This window comes from Eumetopias jubatus, unplaced genomic scaffold, assembly GCF_037043125.1.
Source record: "Eumetopias jubatus isolate StellerSeaLion01/CBP00866 unplaced genomic scaffold, mEumJub1_p1.0 scaffold_3, whole genome shotgun sequence".
In the NCBI taxonomy this organism is placed as follows: domain Eukaryota; kingdom Metazoa; phylum Chordata; class Mammalia; order Carnivora; family Otariidae; genus Eumetopias; species Eumetopias jubatus.
In genome coordinates this window covers 30,856,044-30,878,603 of record NW_028274809.1, presented here as the reverse complement: position 1 = coordinate 30,878,603, position 22,560 = coordinate 30,856,044, and the positions used below count along the sequence as shown (strand labels likewise).

Here is a 22,560-nt window from a genome sequence, read left to right as displayed (position 1 = left end):
TGTTGAGAAAGACAAAAGGTCAGACTCAGGTTGCCATGGCAAAATCAGGAGCCCAGGTAGGCCAAGTCACATTGTCAGATTGTGGCATCTGGGTCAAAATGCCACAGGCAGCATCAGGATGGCTGGGGCAAGGACCACATTCAGGATTACAGGCTGAGCTAATACATCATTGCCTGTGGTTTTGTCATTGTCTTTATGACCTTACTTGCGTATCAACCTCTCTGGACCAGTGTTTCAGCCTCTCCACAGGATCCAGACAAAAGGAGTAATTTTTTTTTGAGCTCTTAGAAATGTATACAGATACATACTTTTCAAAGTTATGTATTAGCATAAGCACGTTCTTTTTTCCAAATTCTGCCACCAGTTTGCTATGTGACATTAAATATTCTCTTAAGATGTCTGAGCATTGATTCTTTACCTATTAAGTAGTATGTCAGAGATAATTAACAAAAGTAGGCCTCAAAATAGAGGAGATTCTGGATGTGAAAGTTGTATTTTGTCTATTAACATTATTTACCCTTTCTCTAAACTCGTTACTCTTAACATAGGAATTTTTAAGCAGTTGTGGTAAGCAAAGGGTTCTTAGAGTCATTGTTTGATCAACAAGATAACTTAAATCTGATAGAAATTAAATGTCTGTATGAGAAAAGGCATACTCTTGTTATTTGGGGAAATTTTCTTGCAAAAATAATTGCAAATGGGGGAAACCATCATACATAGTGATGGTGAATTTGGGAAGGTATCCTCTACAAGAAATTGGGAGCATGGGAAAGATAGGGGAATTTACCTAATCATAATTTTCACTGGATATTTACACTGGATAATTTTCAGAACTACTCAGGACTAAAATACCACTTGAATTCTATGGAATTAAGCCCCATTAAAAGCCACTGTTTGTTATTAAATCTCCTTTAGTATATATGGGCATACTATATAAGTGTATGTTCATTGTAGAATATTAAATCTGTAGAGTATTAGTATAAGTGCTGTTGGGCTCTAGTTTCCACAAATCTTCAAAATGCTTTTGAATTAATGATCCTGAGGGCATTTATAAGAATCTCCCAAATGTTTCATTTGACAGAAATCTTTATCACCAAGAAAAAATAAGTAACAGTTGTGTCCATGACTATCTGAATTCAAGGGAATATTATTTTCTAGAACCTAGTTTGGGATTTAAAGTAAAATGATATTGCATATAGACAGTCAGGTTTTATTATATTTATATCATCAAGAGTGTGAATGCCACAGAATCTCAGGTACTTTGGGGACTTTGTTCATACTTTGAAAAAAATATACATATGCCCTGTTTTCTAAGGCAAAACTATGGTACTACTAAATTTGAAGTTGAAAACTGTGATGATTTTTTGGTCCTTAAATGCAAAAGACAAAATGAGCAACTTTCCCATTGCCGGGGGGGGGGGGCGCGCGGCGTGGGGAATGGGAAAAGAATAGCATCTTGGCATTCTTAAAAGGGTATAAAGGTGTTTCCCTTTGCACCATATCTTTTGGGAAACTAATCCTTTTTAAGAAAACTTTTAAAATTCCACCTTATTGCAAGTATAGAAAGATTAACACCATATCTACATAATTAAATTTTTTTATGGTAAGCATCAAAATAACATTTTTACAGTAACTTCATACACAATTAAAGGTTCTATCAAACTCCAAACTCAAAAACACTCCCGAGTCTACTGATTATTGTTCACATGCATTCATCTAATTTAAATCATTTTATGCAGTGAGTCTGTAAGGATTATCACATCAAGGTAGGAACATTCCTGTTAAGGTTCCATTCTATGAAGACTGTTTTCTTAACCACATCACCAGTCTGGACCCCACAATGGTGCTTACAAATAAGGGCTGTACTCACTGTGGTCAAACACGTCTTCTTTAAAATGGAGAACCATATGTCTTGAGGCTATCTGAAAATGACACAGCTTTTTGGAATTAGTTATATACAATTTACTCATAGGGTGCATGTATTTACATGTGTGCCTGCTTAAGCATACACACACAGTCACTGCAGATTAATTCGCAAGTCCAGCGATGGTTCATTGCCAGTGATCAACTCCCTCTCATGCAGTCAGTGGTGAATTTTGCCAGGAGCAGCCCTGGATGCCTCTCAGTCCTGGTCTTGCTCCAGAGTTTCACTTTCATGTGGGATGTCTGTCTTATGTTGATTCTCTTTTGCACCCCACTCATTTTTATACCACTTTCCCACATAAGCCTGTTAGAGATGTAATATTAATTACCCAGAAATCTCAGTCTGCAATTGTTCCAACATCATTCTTTAACGAATACAGACTTCATTGCTTGTATTTCTATTACTTTAGCTACTTCGATTTCTATTTTTGTTGCAAAGTTCTGTGCAAATAAAAGAATATCAAAAGGTATGGCTATAAATGTGTTCTGCTAAATTCCCTCTGCCTTGAAATGCCTGTGAACTTCTGCTACAAAATGCCTGCTGCATTTTAATGCCTTTCTTGCAAGGCAACGTGATATGGTAGAAATCACACTGGTCCTGAAGTCACACAACCCCTGGTCCACCATTCACCTGACTGTGCTACTTTACTTCTTTGAGCCTCAGTGCCAGCATCTGCGAAATGTCACTAACTGTGTTATCTTCACAAATTTGATTGAGGATTAAATGAGATGAACTATGTAAAGCATAAATACTAACTTAGGGCATCATGGGAGCTTAATACATGTCAGTTTTTCTCCAGCCTGCAGCAGTAATGGGAGGAGACCATGGCATACACAAACAAACACTCATTTTAAAATGTACTTCAATTGAGGGGCACCTGGGTGGCTCAGTCAGTTAAGCGTTTGCCTTCAGCTCGCTCAGGTCATGATCTTGGGATCCTGGGATCAAGCCCTGCATCAGACTCTCTGCTCAGTGGGGAGTCTGCTTCTCTCTCTCTCTCTCTCTCTCTCCCCCTCCCCATCACTCGTTCTCTCTCTCAAATTAATCAAATCTTTAAAAATAAATAAATAAAATGTACTTCAATCGAGGTCACTGTAAACTAGAAGAATATAAAGAATAGGAAGAATAAGGTTAGATTTCAAAGTAGCAGATAATGCCTTACTGCGATGTTTATTGCATATGGAAATGTATTACTATAGGTTTACTGCATATGGGGAATATATTACTATGACGAAAAGGTTATGGTTTCTGAACTCCTTTAAACTCTGTCCAGCTCGGAAGTGTAATAAGAAGAGCCCATTTAACTATACATCTACCTTTAAAGGCATAAGGCAGTATCATTTACAAGAAGTCACTACAATATAAATCTGTTTTTTATAATTTTGAATTAATTTTACATAAAATTTCAGCACATTGAAAGAGTAGGAGGGGCGCTGACCATCTACATATGAATACAGGTGGAATAGGAATTTTTGGAAGAATGGCCAACCTTTACTTCATCCACTGAACAAATAATACAGAAAGCCTAATTTTCAATGTAGGAACTTAGGGTTATTGATACTTTGATTTTATATGGTTGCAAGGCTATTTGAGTGACATCATAATCTGATGAAACTTCTGAAGCTTCTAAGGAATCTTTTGGCAGATTGGTAGTGGCTTTCTGAAGTTCTGGGTTGAGAAGGATTCTAAGGCCACGTCTAGGTTCATCAGGAAAGAATGCTATAATCGATTACTTAGGTCTGCTTTGGGCAGGAAGTGGAGGGAGTAACAGCCTGTATCAATATGTTTGTTATATAAGTGCTCCGTAAATAAGAGCTATTATAATTATTGCTGTTGTTATGACAAAGGTGTTTTTATGTTCCTCTTCAAATTTCTTACATCTTCAATACAAAATGGGATCAATTAACTGCTTCGGTCACAATAGCTGTGCTTATCATTTTTATTGACTTCCTGGTAAGTGTGTGAGTATTATCTGCAGAGAAGAGCTGAAAAATGAAATCGGAATTTGCTCATTATTAAACATTTAATATAATTAAGGGGAAAATCTGATATAGTTACTAAGGACAGGATGAGGGCTGGAGAGAAAAAAAAAGAGATAAGAGTGAGATGCAGTCCCGGGTCCTTATGAAAAGTTTGCACCATGTCCCACGTCTTCTTTAAAATATTCACACAAGGGAGAAGATATAGCATGTTTTGCACTTAGATGGTCCATGACTTTCTAGACTTTTTTCCTGTTTTTTTTCTCTGAGGCCAGATTTCTTTTCTGAGTAAATAGTCATGTTCCTTTCAGCCATAGGGGATTTTTCTGAATCCTAAACAGCTGATTTTGTATTCTTGCCATTCTCTCTATTTGAGAACTAAAATCTGATCAAACCCATATTTTTAAATGTATGTATTTGTAGGCATATGGAAGAATAGTTTATAGTCTGAGTATGATTTTTTTTTTTTTCACCACAAATGTAGGAAAGTTATGGGGAGTTTTAGAACAGTGCCTTATCGGGTTTTTTTTTTTCCTTTATTACTGATGACTTCATTCCACTTGAATTCTGTGCTTCAGTTTCTTTGGGTAAACTAATAGATTATGTATGCAATGTTTGCACAGTGTTGATTGAACTCATCTGGTGAGCTTGAGCCTGGCTCACACATTCACGTCATCAGCAGAAGCCTGTGCACTACATACAGGCACCATAGGCAGCTCACGGTACTCAAGAGGAAGGGAAGCTGGTCCTCAGACAGCTGGGCTGCCCTGCCTGCCATCCCATGGTTCAGAAAAGCATATCAGACCTTCCTTTATTTTTCTTATTGTTGTCTTTTTCAAATGCTCAAAAACTTTTTTTTTTTTATTTGAGTGTAGATGTTACCTTAGTTTCAGGGGTACAACATAGTGATTGAACAACTCTATGTTGTGCCGTGCTCGCCACAAATGTGGCTCCCATCTGTCACCATGCAATGCTATTCCAGTGCCGTCGACTATGTTCCCTATGCTGGGCCTTTCTTCCCCATGACTTCTTCATTCCATAACTGGAAGCCTCGACCTCCCAGTCCCCGTCACCCATTTTGCCCCTCTCTCAACTCCCTCTCCTCTGGCAACCACCGGGATGTTCTTTGTATTTATAGGTCTGATTCTGCTTTTTTGCTTGAAAAACTTTTACTTTAAGAAAAGCCTAGAAAAGAAACAGAACTGTCTTGAGAGTTTTTAAATCATATTGGAGGAAAATAAAGAAATGTGATCCCAGAGGGTTCATCTTTTGTTCATAAAAGGCATTGGCTGCTGAGTGTCTGTAGAATGTGTAGGAAGCCCAGAGCCCTGTGCTAACTTTGTAGCAATGTTGTAAGACATCACCAATTAACTTACAATCTAGTTGGGGAAGAATGCTTTTCCTCCAAAAGGTGTTCACTTACCATTTTCTTTTTAGAGTTTACAAGTCTAATTTCAAAAATTTACACCAAAGAGTCGATGACTTCTTTCTGCCGCTTTCAGACATCTCCTTTAATGTGAAGTCTCATTTAAACTAAAACTCCACTGTACTACGGGGGGACCTTTTGGCAAGCACACCTCTTCCCAGGGGGTCCCTTCCTCCCATTCTCAGCCTCGCCTGTCCCCCTTCGCTGGCCCCTCCCCTCTACCCTTGCCTACCCATCAAACACAAGTGTCCATATGATTAGCCCGTTGCTATGAGTTGAGTGCAAGTACCCAAATTTGCAGGTGATCTACTTCTGTCACTGATTAGAGTAAATTCAAAATATCCCTAAAATCACCAGCACTATTTGCATTCTAACTTGCTCCCTAAATGAGAAAGGGAAGGGAACATGTGTTGCCTGAGATGTGTGTGAGCCAGGACAGAAGAAGTTGAGGATCACTGCTTGCCCACATGGACTTATTTGTGTTGGTTCCCCCAAAGCAAGATGCTTTCTCATTGCTGTCCTTTGTATTGTCCTTCCCTCTACCTGAAATTTCCTCATCTCACTTGTCCAGCTGTTGAGCACCTGTATATCTTTCAAGACTCAGCTAATGTGTCACCTCCTCCATGGAGCTTTCCATAATCTTCTTCCATGACCCTGCTCTCCCTGTCAGTTTAAGCGGTCTTTGTCCCCATGGTCCCTTATTAGACTGCTGTTGTAGCACCTGGATTGTAGCCTTCTATATGCCTTTCGGTCCCCTTCCTCCCAGACCATGTGCTTTTTCCAGACGAGGACTATGAACTGTTTGTTTCACTTTCCTAGATCTTAACATAAGACACTCAGTTATGTCTCAGATGAACCAAAGAAGTTGAATGGTTATTGAAATGTACCTAGCATTCTCCTCTTATTTCCTGGCCCTGAATTATATCCCATGATGTCTGTTCTGTTGAAACGTTCATGACAAATCCAAGCTAAAAGGGAGCCACTGGCTGACCAGTTTGGGGTTGCATGGATGAGTCACTGGAGAAACTGTAATTCCTGAGAGAAAAAAGTGACTAAAGTAGAGAGAGGAGAATCTTGGACAAGTAACGAAGATGGCACATTCTACTATCACCCTTTTTTTTTTTTATTTTTATTTTTACTTCTTGATGTGGCTTTCACCTTCTTCACTTTCCCCATGTCCTGTGGGCCCGAATGCTGACATGTATGCAACCCCCCATGCCAGAAATCCATCAGTGTCACTGACATGAAGAATGGCACATGCCAACTCAGTGCTACGTCCCATCTTCAGGTCAAACAACTGGTCTCAAATTGGCAACTTCTTAATGGAGAAAATGAAATAACTGCATTAAAATTTAACCAAACTCAGTGGAGATGATTGTAAGAAAAAAGGGATGGCTCTTTTAATTGCTCTAAAGGTCAGGACCTAATCTTACCTTTTCACTCAAAAGACATTTATTAATCCCAAGTCAGATGTTTTGGCCCTTAGAGCTAAATGTATTTACATAAAGACCATTTTTTGTTAACTTTTATTACTGATTTTACAGTTTTCCTAGCATATTTGAATTACATTATTGAATCTTCCACATTTAGATGTCAGCTCCTTTAATAAGATCAAAAAGTGACTTTCCAGGATGATGTACACCGTGTGACTGTGTTTGTTTGATTATGTCCTGCAGTGGCCGGCCTGCGAGTGGGAGCACGGACCGCATCCAGAAGTTGCGGAAAGAGTATTATCAGGCCCGGAGGGAAGGATTCACCTTATATGAGGACGATGAGGGAAGAGCGAGGCTAGATTATGACCTTCACTGGGTAAGCTCGGGCCTCATTCTAATCATTGAATTCATCTCGATTGAGATAGTTTCTAGCAGAAGAACATGACTAAGAATGTTCTAGACATACCAAGTTCTATTTAGGTTACTTGAGTTTCATGGATATGAATGTTACCCAAACCACAGCCATCTTGTTCCACAGAAGTTGTTTACATAAATCAAACCACACTAATGCACAGTAGTTTATTTTAATTGCTTTCATATTTACTCTCTGTTGGACTTGTATACCAACGTGTTAGGGTGGAGCAGATGGTCGATATTTTAAAGAGGACACAGAATCTACTGAGCCTTAATCCTTGCCTCCCATCGCTTGGGTTTCAGAATCTGGGCAAGCATTAACAGACCATGCAACACAAGCCATGGGTTTCCTTTGGGAAAGGATAGAAGTAAATTTCAGAATGGTCATCTTCAGAGATACCAGTCGTGTGTATATCGCACCGGAATAATTCCCATTTTGCCAATCTTACCAGTACGCTAAGAGAACTTTAGTTTGGGATAAGAACAGTTTTTGTATTAGAGGGTTCTCTTTGCCAAATCCTTCAACATTTGCAAGCAGAAAAGAACACTGTGACCTCTGAAGAGAGATTCTGTGGGCTTTTCCAGGATGGCATGATTCATTCTCTTGTCTTTTTCAAGTAGACATGGCTGTACCAACAAAATACACTTAACTTTTGAGCATCCACAAAAATACCAGAAGAGAGTACTTAGAGTTGCATTAAAGTACATGTCACATACTTAGAGTAGGTGCCTGCCACTGAGTTGGTGTTCAGTAAATCTTGGCTCTCGTTACTCACATTATCGGAGCAGAGCTGTCCGTGGTAATAATGATGTCCTTGCAGTGAGGGCAGCTCTCACTCACCGTCTTTGATGGTTACTGCCTCCTACTATCGTTTTTAGTGCTGCTTTGAGAACCACCTAAGGAACTCTCTTATCCCTGGTGGCCACTAAAGACACCAGCTCTTGTGAAGGACAAATCTGTTAAAGGAGAGTTTCCTTCCCTGATTTTCACACTCATATTCATGCTCATGACGTCAGGGTTGGGAGAGTAGAGTCCAGCAACCAAGTGGATGCCTTCTGTTTCTCATTTGGGTGCTGTGGCATGCAGGGGTGGCACCTCGCACTTTTATGCTGGTGTTTGAAAGCCAGCTGCAGTACCCACCACGGGCGTGCAGAGCCCCTGAAACTCCTCGGCTCGGTAGATTCTTCCTGGTAGAATAGAGTTTAATCAGAAATGCGAAGTAAGGATTGGCGGTCTCCAGCCAAATGGCTCTGGCCTCTTCCAGAGATAGGCATTTTGTAACTGCAGATCAGAACAAATAGCTTTTTGTTGGTTTTATTACAGATGTTAGGATTAAACAGAACGGCATTTATAATGATGGGGCAACTGGTTGCTTAGACTCTCAGTAACGGAAGAGAAAGATTTCCACAGAATAACAATTTAGATAACAATTCACTTCGTTTTAAACTTAATTGAGATCAACATATTAACTTTGATGAGAGACTGTATACATAAGGCTCTGCTCCCTCTACCAAACAAACAAGCAATCAAATAAAGGGAAGCTGGTTCCACCATAACCAAAACAGACCACCATGTGCAGGGCATTGAAAAGTCCTCCATCTCAACATCACCATGAACTCCTATGAACAAAATAAGACAAGTAATTTTAGATTAAGCAGTCCTGGTTGTTTTGACTTTATTTTATGTGATCTCCTTACATCAAGGGGAAAGACTGAAAATGCTTAACCTTCATGAGACTGAAAGTTTTCCCTGACCCTCACCAAACCTGAAATAGATAACCCATATACTCAGGTCCTTGCTATCTTAAAGATTCTATCTTTATTCCAAGCAAATGTGGAACCAGACAATCTAGTGAGTAAAGAAGTATCTCTGTTTTAATTTGGGTTTCCCATGCTCAAGTATATTAAGCGTTGCCAAAAGTGACTGATTTTACGTTTCCCAGACGAGTGGGGACTAAGGCTTCCCAAAGGAATGCTTGCAAAACGCACTGTCATAAAAGACTAGTGCTCTTTGTGATCGCCTGAGATACTCCAAACCAAGGATGAGAATCTCAGCATCCTTTCCTCGCCTCTCCACAAGCCAAGGAAAAACACTAGTATTTTTTGCCCAGCACGGGCCTGAGAAATTACACTGTTCTCTTGCTACTTTTGGATAGACCTAGGAAAGCAAGTTTAGAAAGTTAACATTTCATACCTGCCGGTCAGCCAGACCTAACAAGGCAGCTTTTATTGAGACTGTGGTTCCTAATCAGTCTGGTCTTCGGCATCACAGAGGGTGCTTGTTAAAATTGGATCACCAGCCCATGAAAGAGAGGGATGGGGCCCAAGGGAGGGCTTCCAGGTGCTTCTCCATGTGGTTATCAAGGTTTCGGACCCACGATTCTAAAAATAGGACATTGATTCCAATCACTGCAGTAATAAGCAAAGTAGTTCAACTTCTCTAACAAAATCATTACATGGGTCAGCATCATGAAAAACCACTTTCAGGACTCAGAACTTCCCAGGCCTAGTACTTCAGATGTAGAGGCCTACAAATATTCCCTGGAGTCACTAGACTGGGAAGCTTCCAAACTATCAAGAAGGAAATTAGGAAGATAAGTTACCTAAGAACTACTTTTAAGAGACCAGACAGAATAAAAGTAGGCTCACAGAAGTCTCCAAAGCCAAAATTAGTAAAGCAATCACTGGAAAGATTACTAAGATCTATGAATATTTTTAAAAATATATTGTTGTCAGTGGGACTAATAATTCTTTCTTTGGCCTGCCTCGGACTTTCTGATTTTCCCAGGCTATCCTGTAGGCAGTTCTCTGTCCGGCGGCTTGGAGCTGAAGGCTTTTCCCACTGCTCTCTTGGGTTCTCACTTGCTCCCACAGCACTTGCTTCTCCCTGTCTTTTCTCTATGGCTCTGATCTAATTTTAACATAGGCCAGGTGGGTGTCAATCCAAGAATATAGTATTATCGCTACCTTGGAGGAACTCACAGTCTAGCCAGGAATACAGACATCTGAGGCGAAATGGAAAAAAAAGGACAATAATATATGTGAGAAATTCTGTAGTATAGAGAGGTCTTAGCTTCTCAATGAGCTTAGCAATAGCATTTCATTCCACTGGAGGCAAGGGTGTGTGGCCAGGGCTGCAGGGGACTCTATAGTGATCATTTAGGACTTGCCTCAGTGGACAGATTTGGTTCCTTTTCTCGCAGATTCAGTGGTTTTCTTTTTCCCAAAGGAGCCTCTGATTTATTCACTTCATGTGTGTTAAAATAAATGAACACACACAGATTGCAAGGTTTGTAAATATGGACATGAGACCTTAAGAATCTTTTCAGCCAGCCTGTTCTGTAGCTGTTTTCCCATGGAGGCTCTGAAAAGCTGTAAAGAACAAGTTGAGAGAATTTCAATGGCGAGAAGTGAAACGGCCTGGCGAGCTTTTATAGGTCCAATTAAGTAAGCAAGATATGCTAGCTGTGAAGTGTTAATATTTGCCAAAAGAAAACATAATACCTGTTATCTCCCAGTATGTTATTTTCTGTAAAAACTTGTTAAGACGATCACAGTCCTCTGGCAACAGGCTGTGGTACTTTTTATTAGCAGATAAAGATGAGCTGCTTATTTTAATGGCAGCATGAAGATCCTGTAAGTAATTTCAGAAATGGGATGGCTCCAGAGTTTTCTAAAAATATCAGTACCTTTATTATTGTCTTTTTTCAAGAGCTGCGTGGCATACACCATATGCTTCCTCCTCTTTTTAACTCTCTGGCTAAATTAGAACTTTTATCTATGAAAGGGGTCTATAGACACATAGATGGGAAGGAGGTACTGGAATTTCCTGCTGTCATAGAATACATGGTAGTGTATCTTTCTGGCAAAGGGGATTGGTTCAGGTGATGGTTGGGTGAATAAATGAAAACACTCTGAAAGATTTGCTCACCCTATTATGAAGATGGCCTTAGGAGCCAACTTGAAGAAACATGGTTGGCAGCTATTTTTTTTTATAAAATTCTTTTTTTTAATATTTTATTTATTTATTCATGGGGGAGGGAGAGAGAGAGAGAGAAGCAGAGGGAGAAGCAGGCTCCCAAGGAGCAGGGAGCCTGATGCGGGACTCGATCCCAGGACCCTGGGATCATGACCTGAGCCGAAGGTAGACGCTTAACCATCTGAGCCACCCAGGCACCCAGTTGGCAGCTCTCTAGACAAGAAAGACACATCTGGTGAATTCTGCAGTCAGAGGAAAGAGGGAGCAAGATGCTGAGGTCATGCTAACCATCTTAGGAAAGGGATTTAAGATGGAATGCGTTATAGCCACACAAGTGTAAAAACTATCAGAAGCTTATTTTCTAAATATGAGGGATAAGAGAAATGAGCTCCTGCTGTCAATGGTCCAACACCAGAATTGAGTTGTCTGTATTTTCCCTCTCTGCACCTTAAAGACATCTGGAAAAAAAAAAAAAAAACCAACTAAGGACACTGATGAAAAACTCTAGATTAGTCAATGGCTCTTAAGTCACAAAAGAACACAAATCTAACTCAAACTGGCCAAGCAAAAAGGGAAATTTTGTTGGCTTTGTATAACTTTAAAATCCATAGGTGTATCTGACTTCAGGCAAAGCTGGATCCAGCTCCATCATTATTCTCTTTGTTGGCACCATTCTCAGGGAGTTCCCTCATATGGTAGTGAGACAACTAGTGGCAGCTCCAACCCAACACCTTTATAAAAGGAGATTGTCTCACGCCCCAGTACATCCAGGAAGTGTTAGAACTGATGTTTGATGCAATGCTGAATGGCTTCTTGACTCAGCCTGGGTCACATGCCCACTTCTGAACTCCCTTGGCCAGAAAGATGCAGTACTTTTACTGGCCAGAACTAGGTCACGAGGTCACCCTGGAACCAGAAAGTAGGATCAGGCGTACACAAATCCCATGAGTAAGTCTAGATGAAGAGGTAGTCCCCATAGGAAGATCAAAGTGCTAATTAACAGGGATAGGGAAAATGGATGTTGGGCATGATTCAGAGTTGTCTACTATAACTTCTGGTTTTAATAACAATATAAACTCTCTTCATCTTAGAGTTTTAAGGAAAGAAAAAGAAAAGACCTTTCCCTTCATGTATTTTCCTCTTTATCATTAGAAAGAGCAGACCCATTATCAGTCTTAAACTTGCTGCCATTATTGGTAAAAGGAGAAAGAAGATTTATTTTTATCTGCTGGTCCCGGATCTTTAAGCTATCCCAGGAACCCAGATGGCTTTACTGTGTTATTCATGAGAAATTACCAGACCTCTGGCTACTTATTTAGAGAGGCAAGTGACATTTTGATTCACCCCAGACCTAGGAATTTGCCCCGGAGGGAGGCAACAGAATTCTTTGAAAGGACTAAAAGTGACTTTCTTTGGGTAGAATTGCTCTATATATAGCCTCATGGATTGTTGTTTTGTGATAAGAGTATAGTCTCTATACGTATGTCAAATCATTATGTCATATACCTAAAACTAATACAGTGTTATATGTCGACTATATCATAATTTTTGAAGTAAGGATATATTCTAAAAATCTTCAAAAGATGGAATGAGATAAAGAATTAGAGCCATCAAATGTATGCATCTAGTAACTATTGTAATTTAGCTTCTACCATAGGACGACCAACCCCTTCTCACTTGACGAGCCCTCATTAGCTCCATAAACAGTTCCTTCCCAGTGTGTCCTTCCATCAACAGATTAGTGTTTTCCCTGATTTCCTTTTTTTTAAAGATTTTATTTATTTATTTGAGAGAGAGAGAATGAGAGATAGAGAGCACGAGAGGGAAGAGGGTCAGAGGGAGAAACAGACTCCCCGCTGAGTGGGGAGCCCGATGTGGGACTCGATCCCGGGACTCCAGGATCATGACCTGAGCTGAAGGCAGTCACTTAACCAACTGAGCCAGCCACCCAGGCGCCCTTCCCTGATTTCCTAAAACAACTGAACTGAGGAGTGGAAGAGGTACCAAGGCAGAGAAAAGAGAAGAACACACATCATGTTTATGAATTAGGTAGATATCGGAAGGGCATGAGGTTTGATCAACTTGATGTTGGTGAAACATCAAATACCAGCTGAGAAGTTGGGACTTGCTCACTTTGATTTCAGGAAGTAGTGAAAATTTGAAGACAAAAGAGGACAAAATAAATTGAAGATTTTTTTCTGGTTGATAGTTTTAGTCCTTTATATTTCAATGTGGCTTTCATGGGAACATGTTGACATATTAGCTATATGGGGGATCATATGAGTGAATGTCTAGCTTTTAAACATAGTGTAAATCATTTTGAAAGAAGGCAATATGTTTATAGGCAATCCCCAAAATAGAAATAAACTGTGTTTCAGAAACCATTTAGAAATTGGCAATTTGGCACTGGGAATGGTTTTCCCATGGGGAAAAAAATGATTGGTTGTTAGGGTCCCAAGCCAGTCTGCAAAAGCCCACTACAATCCAATAACCTGGTGCTAATCTGACAATAACCAAGGAGCCCAGGAGCAGGGGGCCATCTGAGCCGGGGGAAGAAAAGGAAATACCTTTCTTCCCTCTTTCCTGGATACACCTTTGAGATGTTCTCTAGCCCCTTCTGATCTGCCAGTCTTTAGGAGCATCTCCCCGGGTTTCCTGACCTTTAATCACTGCTACTCCCCATCATGGCATCCCTCTTAGACCTACCTTTTCCCCGAGAGTGTTCAGGAATCCCGAGTTCTCTCTCTGCCCCATCCCCTCCTCCCTCGAAGTTCTCTTTCTCTCAGTTCATCTCAGCTACAGTTTTGGGGGGTGAGGGGTGCAAATAATCTACCCCATAAAAGCTCTTAACATTCCAGTCCTTCAAAACCCTGGACATCCGGTCATGCACACTCTGGTTACCACTGAGGTACCCACAGTCCTTTCAGGTGGTGACTGTGGGGCCTCATCGTAAGACACTTTTGGCAAAGTCCGTTGGTCAAAAGGTCAATAACTATTTCCCTCTCTCCCCCACGCAAACTTTTTCTTCAAAAAGGGCACTCCTTTCATCCCTGACCCTGGGGGCACACCTAATCTCTTTAATGAGCTTATGCTAAAATCAAAGACCAAAGACCAGAAGAAAGAGGCTTCTGCTTTCAGCTCTGCAAAAACCCTGAAGCAAAGAAATACCAGGGTCTAGTTAATTACTTAAAATAGGAGGCACAGGGGAATACAAAGAGAATATATGCAAATTATTTACTCAATAAATTAGGCTACAGCCTGATTAAGAACAAAAATGACATCACTTACTCAGTTCTGACTCTCACAGATATGTGTGAATACCTTATATGAATTATTCCAGACAACAAATCCATGAGGTAGGTATTTTTAGTCCTATTTTGCAGATGAGAAAATTAAGGTTTTAAAACTCCCCACCATAGTCACACAATCATTAGCAAAACTGATATTCTAACTTGTGTTCGCAACTCCTGGTGGAAACAGAAGGAAAGGAGCATTGCTGTGGCAGCTGTTTACTTTCTTTTACATGAAACATTTGAAAGAAAGGGAAACTCTTGAATATTTGTTTATAAGCACCATACAAACTTTGCCTCTGTGAACTACTCTTTAATTAGCACTCTGACATTTTTTTTTAACCCAATAGTAAATAGTATGAGTTCTCTGTGAAAGTCAAAATGAAATCATTCTTTTTTTTTTTTTTTTTTTTTGGTATAATCAAATAAGCTAGCCTATCTCTCTGGCTTAAACCCAACCCTGAATACCAAGAAGCAGAAAAAGAAAGTTCAAAACCACATTATTTTTCCATAATATGTCAAATAACCCTATGCTGTACTTATATTAGAGTGAAAACAAGAACTCTTTCTGCTTCTAATGAACAATTAATTCCAGCTCAGGATGTCGAGTTTAGAATAGGTTAAGTTCCCCCAAACCACAGCCGTTTGTGTTGGATCATGGTTAAAACCCAAAATTCCAACTTCTACAGTAATCACATTCTTTTCTTCTACTGCAATGGGAGAAATGACCATTTTATGTAATATACGAAAAACCATAGCAGAAACTCCTATGAATTCCAGATTTCCTAAACGGTTCTCAAAGCTGTTTAAAATCAGTTGGATATGTTTTATTTCAGCAGAGCTCAAAATCCTGAAATTAAGTTTGGGTACTAAATTTTTTAAAATGAAGATGTTTGGAGTGGAAGATATGGAACTCCATGTAACTGGCATTCATAACACATGTATCACTTAACCTGGATGACAATTAAAACCCCACATGAGCCATGTTTGTGTTCAGATCCCGGAGCCCAGAATGTTCCCCTCGCACAGGTTCCGGGGTAATTAGCCAATCAGGTCGCTGCGGCGGCCATCTTGTTCTTTCAGTTTAAGAAAAATTTCGACCCATGTGGTTCTTATTAAATAGTAACAAGTGTGGTGTTATGGGAAAAAGAAAACTCGTAGAAATCTCTCCGAAACACGAAGAACACCTGAATAAAAGAGAACCCTAAAATGATAATCACTAAGGCAGTACTGAAATTGACATTCTCCACAAGAATGCAATTTGAATACAATTGTAATGACACATATCAGAGTCTGTGACTTTACAGTTCTCCTATGAACTTCATTCATTTCTTTGTGTTTCGTTCTGAGGCTTGAAATCACAGTGCTGATTTTCAGAGTGTCTATGAGAAAGTGCAAACGTTGATACCAGTGATTTCATCCAGGCACAGGAAAACTTTCCATTTATTCAAGTAAATGATCTAAGAAGAACGGGTATAACATTGTTATTATACACAATTGAGAAATAGTTTCTTTTCCAGCTTCAAGATAAGAATTTTGTAAAGTAATGGAGTTCTTGGGTTTTATCTCCATGAAGCTTTCTTCAAATGATGTAGCTCATTCTGTGTCGTCTTTCACTCAGGCATAGCTTCATTCCCTAGGCAGCAAAACCAAAGCAAAACATGAGGGAAATAGATTTTCTGCTATCGTTTATTCCTTTGTTGCTTTATTCGTTCACTGAATACTTAGCAATTTATATTAAGTGTACATCAAGCCCAACATTTGCACCAACGCTTAACAACAAAGAAGGAAAACCTGCTCATGCGCACACTCTTGGGGTGTATGGGGGGCGGTGCACGCCCAAAGACATTGTTTTCAAATTTCTCCTTTAGAGAAACAGTAGGAAATGTTGTATGAGAAAGACACTCCCTGTCATGATCTGATGGCTTTCCTCTAATGAACCTTCTGGCTCACTCTATGATAATGGATACCCCCAAACGATGTGGAGAAATCTCCATTTTTCAGTTTTGTTTTCCCTACATCACTAATTGCCAGAGTTCCAGATTGTTTCTGAATAGCAGATCTATTTTAAGTATAATTTTTTATATGTATCAGCTACTTTTCCTTTCTTCATCTATTCAGTATGGACCAGGTTTCCTGTTTTCCATGCAGTTCCCTTTACAGTAACTTCCCAGGTTTAAATTGTTAGGCAGCACTGCAGTAGGGATGTGTATGTGGTCATAAGGGAATCAGAGGCTCACATTCCAGAGGAGGCACTCATGGTCTCACAATTAATGTGAATGATGGCCGGAAGAAATCTTTTAGCATAATACTTAAATCAGTGATTGGGGGAAAAAAATGCTATGGGATTTTAGCAGTTTGTGGTTTATGTGTGGTTCTAGAGCTATTTTTTAAATTTCCCAGTTTCAGAAAGTGGATAACCTGCTTCTTTCTCCACATATGTATGTGTATATGTAAGGTTAAAAAAAAAAATCTAGTCCTCAAATACACGATGACGAAGGAAGAAAAAGATGACAAGCAAATAGGAAAGAACTGAAAAGTTGTTTTAAACATTCAACATTTTCACTTAATTGATTCATAAATTTAATTTATCAGAAATTTGAGTACTGTCCCAATGAGAAGCTCTTACAACTTTCCTAACTTTGTTAAGGATCTTATCTCCAAAATAAAAAGAAAAGCTGTTAATGTCCTATAATTAATTATGGAAAAGAATAAACCCATTTTCACTTATGTTGTGCCACTCTGGCCCCAAGATTGAAGAACAAAATTTCAAAGCATATGGTTTCTTCATTTATTCATTTATCAACTAATTCCTTACACCTTAATTTGGTGGCAAATTTCTTTCTCTTTTTGCCAGGAATTTACTTGCCTCTGAGGATTCAAAAGTGAATGACCTTTCATATCTGGTGGGAAAGGCAGACAGGAAACATAATTTCAAATGTAATGAGATATTTAGAAATAATTGTACAGGAAAAAAAATTGATAATCAAACGCATAGGAAAGAGGGACTAACCAATGAACACAGTGGATTTGCTTTTATCCCCACAAAGTTGCCCCTGTGTGTTTGGGCTTCCCTTTTGCCTGCATTTCGGGCATTCTGCCTCCATGTAAGCTACTCCAGTTGCCCTTTGTAATTTCTAAGCAAATATAAAGTGGTTTTTATTGTTTTATGATGATACTTCTCTTTAGGCCCAACCTCTCGTTTTGAGGATGTGAGCATTTGTGCATCACGTCTGTCCCAATTACTGAGTGAGACCTGCCCTAGAGGGTTGTTTTTCAAACTGTGTGTCACAACTTATTAGATGATCATAAAACCAATTAGTCACAATCGACATCTTTAAGATTTTGAAGAGAATAGGCTATATCAGAGGCCATGGCAGGTAGTAAAGATGAGTGTTGGTTGGTGAAGTTCTTGTTTTATAGCCAATCTGTGCCCACATATACATATTTGCTAGCTCATAATGTAAACTACATTCCTACAGATTATGATTTTAAAAGGTCGAAAACCTGTAGTCTAGACTTTTAAGTTCCATGTCTGGTTGGTTTACCATTTCATTTATAAGATTTCACGTGGGACTTTTGTTTCAGACTAGGGGGCTCAATCATTTCTTTGAATAAATAATGTTGAATACATCCCATCTGAAACATTATGAATGGCACAGACTTTGCTTTTCTTGATTGTATCTGTATATCAATATAGTGTAGACATATATATTGATATATAGATAGGTACACAATTTGCACATATTTTAATTAATTTTAGTTTAGCAGTCAGTGGTTTATGTAGCTATTAAATAAACATCTTAAGCAAGGTTACAATTATATAGACAAAAATATTTTGAAGACCAGGTGAATATAGTTGCCATACTCTAGTCTTTCTTGTTTTCCTGAAATTACGATTTTTTTCCTTTTACATTAAACTTTTTTATTATAAATGTAATACACGCTCACTGTAATAAGTTACATAATTGGTAAAAGTCTTAAAGCAGAAATGTAAATCATCTATCATCAAACATGCAATAAATGAACACTTTATGCTTTGGCATATTTTATAGAGACACACACACATACATGCATATCACATGTAGTAATTAAATTGGGAGACCCTACTGGATATACTGTTACCTAAGCTTCTTCTTTCACTTTCTATTATATTGTGAGCATTTCTCCTGCCTTTAAGTAATCTGCGAAAGTGTGACGTTAAATGTGTAACATTTAACTCACTAATTCATTAATCACGTTTTCATTGTTGGATGTTTAAGTTATTTTCATCACTTCCTGTAATGAGGTAATAATTATAGATAAATAATCATCTAGATAAATCTTTGCATTCTTATGTTATTAGTTATCATAAATCAATTTAAGATATTAATTATTTAACATAGGGTGATGAAAAAAATTTTAATTGATACAAATTACCCAACATGCCCCTAGAAAGGCTAAAAAGTTTATATTCTCCCCAGTAGCATATTTATTAATGCATTTAACAAATCTTAATGGTCTGTTTTGTACAGGTTTCATGCCAGACCTATTAAAACTGAGTGTTTTCATTTTTCTTAATTTTTACCAGTTTAATAGCTCATATCAATTATTTTGTTTTCATTAAATTACAAATGAGATTTGGCATTTTGTGCATTTATTGGTCATGTATATTTCTTCTTTTTTATGAATTTTCCTTTTTTGCTATTACAGTGTTTGCCTTTTTTGCTTCCAAATTGTAAATGTTCTTGATATAGAAGGATTATTAAGCCTTTACTGTCAAATAGCATTCAGAATTTTTTTCTAACTTTGTCAGTAGTCTCTTTTTTTATTATTATTATGTTATGTTAATCACCATACATTACATCATTAGCTTTTGATGTAGTGTTCCATGATTCATTGTTTGCATCAGTAGTCTCTTAACTTTATGATACTTCAGAAAAAAAGAAGCTTTACTTTTTGTGTAAACAAACCAGAGATTCTTGTTAGTTTTTTCAAATGGCATTTATTTTTCTTCTTTTTCTATTAATGAGATGATTTATATTAATAGGGTTTCTAATATTGAATGGCCCTTGCAATTCTGAAAAAATAAATCTACACTCACATGCTGTCTGTTTTTTTTTTTGAAGGTAAAGCTGGGCATGTATTACAAGTATTTTGCTTGTGATTTTGTACCTCTATTTGTTAGGGAAATTGATATCTAAGGATTTTTTCCCCCTAACTTTAGCAGTTTTACATAGAAGAGTTACATAACCTTTGTAAAATGATTTGAGTAGCTTTTCATCTGTTACTCTATGTTATATCAATTTCTATAGTCTAGGAATTATCTCTTTGTCAAGATTTAAAACAACTCATCCATAGAACCATCTAGCCTGATGCTTTTTTATGGACAATTCTTTGACACCTTTTTCAACTTTTCCCAAAGTGGAAATCTTTGAGAAAGGAGATGTTTCCTCTTTTACTGAATTTTGGAAATTCACTATATTTTTCTATAACATTATTTATTTCATTGAGACTTTCAACCTGTTAGTATATTTTATGTTTTTTGTCACTTAATATATTTAATAATTCTATTTCTCTGTTCTAATATATTTATTTTTACCTCATTAACTTAGTATTTCTTTTAAGAAGGAATAAAGCAAACTTTTTAAATTATTTAGCTTATTTATTTCAGTTACTTTTTAATCATGTTCAGTGACAACATATTTTAAGGCAATGAGTTTAGTTTTGAATTTAGTTTGGTCACTTCCAGAAATGTTAATATCTTAATGTTCTTCTTTTTTTTCTATGTATTTTGAAATTTAAGATTTTATTTCGTCTTTGACCAAGAATGACTTATATAGTCATTATTTTAATTTTTAAGGATTTAGGCTTTTTCCATCTAAAATTTTATTATCACTGTATAATTTTAATATTTTGTAGTCAAGGATAGTGAATTCTATAACTTGGGGCATTTACTGAAAATTGACACAGTATATGTAACTTTGTCATTTAAAGTTTTTAAATTAAGTAAATTAAAACTAGTGATTTTTCTAAAAATGTTTATTATTGAATAAATATTTATTGAGTGCCTATTATATTCCAGGCTCTGGTAAGATGCTGAGGATGTAGGAGAGAGCAAAATGGACAAAAATCTCTGTCTTGTGGTACTTGCATTCTAGTATATGACATACGTATATCACTATATTTCCTTAAATGCAAGTCAACATAGTCATTATACACACTACAAATTTAATGACAGTTTTTCAGGAAAAGAACAAAAAGAAGACACCACCAATGCAAGCTTTTATAAGAGCCATCCCCATGCAAATCTCAGATGTTTAAGTGTGAATTGGTAAAATAATCTTATTAATTATATTATTTCCAATACTGTATATGCTTATTTATCATTTCCTTGATCTGTCAAAGACAGACGAACATGAGGCTAAAGTCCCCAGAAACAAAATGTTTCTGAGGCTTTCAACATCATTTTTTAGATCTATCTCTTGGAAAAGGTTGAAATGTAATGTTTGATTCATTCTGAGGCTTTTTCTTCCCAAGAAATGTTTAGCTCATTTATATCTGTTATCATAACTGTCATCCTTATTCCTTCCATCATTTTGGTTTAGACTTTCTGTTTTGTACACCTTTTTCTGTTTCCTATTTTATTCCCCATGTGCTACAGTTTCTTTGATTATTTTATTTAGTAATTTCCCTCATACAGACTTTATAAAAACATTTTTATCCTGTTTTTTCTATCAACATCAAGAATGAAATCATCTCTGTTGAGTTCCTTCCATGTAAAAGGAACAAAGTGACATGATTATATGTCATCACAACGCTCCCCCACACTTTTTTTTTAAAGATTTTATTTATTTATTTGAGAGAGAGAATGAGAGACAGAGAGCACGAGAGGGAAAAGGGTCAGAGGGAGAAGCAGACTCCCCGCTGAGCAGGGAGCCCGACGCGGGACTCGATCCTGGGACTCCAGGATCATGACCTGAGCTGAAGGCAGTCGCCCAACCAACTGAGCCACCCAGGCGCCCTCCCTCACACTTTTAATCTGTGCTGTTTTAGATCCAGTCTTTAAAGAAGACTATATGTCTTCTCTTTTAATATTTTTTTATGTGGCATCCAGGGATTACATTTTGTGTCTAATGCCAGCCCCTCTTTGCGACAACATCTCCAGCACTGAGTTCTTTATCTTGATTCATCTCACTGTTAACAGGCTTACCTTTTTGAGTAATTTCACTTCAGGAAGGATATGGAGTTTGTATATTTCTAAATCCTTGAAATCTGATAGTATCCTTTATGTATAAATCTCAACACTTACAACAATGCCTGGTGCTTTGAGGTATATAATAAATATTTGTTAAATGACTGACATACTTGCTTCCCAAGGTTTTTTTCCTAGACATTACATTGTCTTTTGGTTTTTAATATCGAGGAAAAAGAACTCTGAGGCCAACCTGATTTTTCTTCTTCGTAAGTGACCTGTTTTCATATCTGGATCTTATGGGAGTCTCTCTTTATTCATGATATTCCAAATTTTCACCCAAATTATTCTAGCTGTTGGTCTCTTTTCATTCATTTTGCCAGGTTCTTACTGAGTCCTTTCTGTTAACAGTTTTGTGTTGGTTTCTTTCTGTTTCTTTACTTGAAAGCATAGATGTTGTTCCTTAGACAAGATGGTGGAAGTCTCGATGGTTCTCCTCTCCTTACAGCAAACTGTTTGTGGAGAAGTCCTCTCAAACCTCAACAATGGGCCTGGCTGATATAAAGCCATGCCTCCCGTTTAGAGGTTTGGCAGCTTGAAAAGACAGGAAGGGAACCAAAATCCCACGTAATACCTGGTGGAGAACTTTGCTTCTGCTTAGTTTCTCAGTTGGTTCCCCTGAAATCATGAGCAAGGGTCGTCTTTCTGTGCCCTGACTTTTGTTTGTCCCAGCCCTGCCATCCTGTATTACCTGTGGCTGTGTCTACCCTTCATCCTCATGATGTTGCCCATCAAATCAAGAGGGAACCCTTTCTAGTGCTTAGATTTGCTTCCCCTGCTATCGCCACCTTGAGGACCCCCTGCTTTCCAGATGGACCTTTTGGAAAGGCGGCCACTCCAAAGACAAGAAAATCTCCATGCTAGTCTCCTCATCCGCCCTA

The 22,560-nt window shown here is 38.0% G+C and overlaps 1 protein-coding gene across 1 annotated transcript in view; it reads left to right on the top strand.

Moving 5' to 3' along the window:
• Positions 1–22,560, top strand: part of PARD3B (par-3 family cell polarity regulator beta) — a 1,008,697-nt gene that overhangs the window by 904,220 nt on the left and 81,917 nt on the right. Inside the window, exon 21 of the mRNA XM_028112243.2 lies at positions 7,006–7,138. Within this exon, the coding sequence (XP_027968044.2) occupies positions 7,006–7,138 (133 nt within the window). The remainder of the gene's footprint in view (positions 1–7,005; positions 7,139–22,560) is intronic.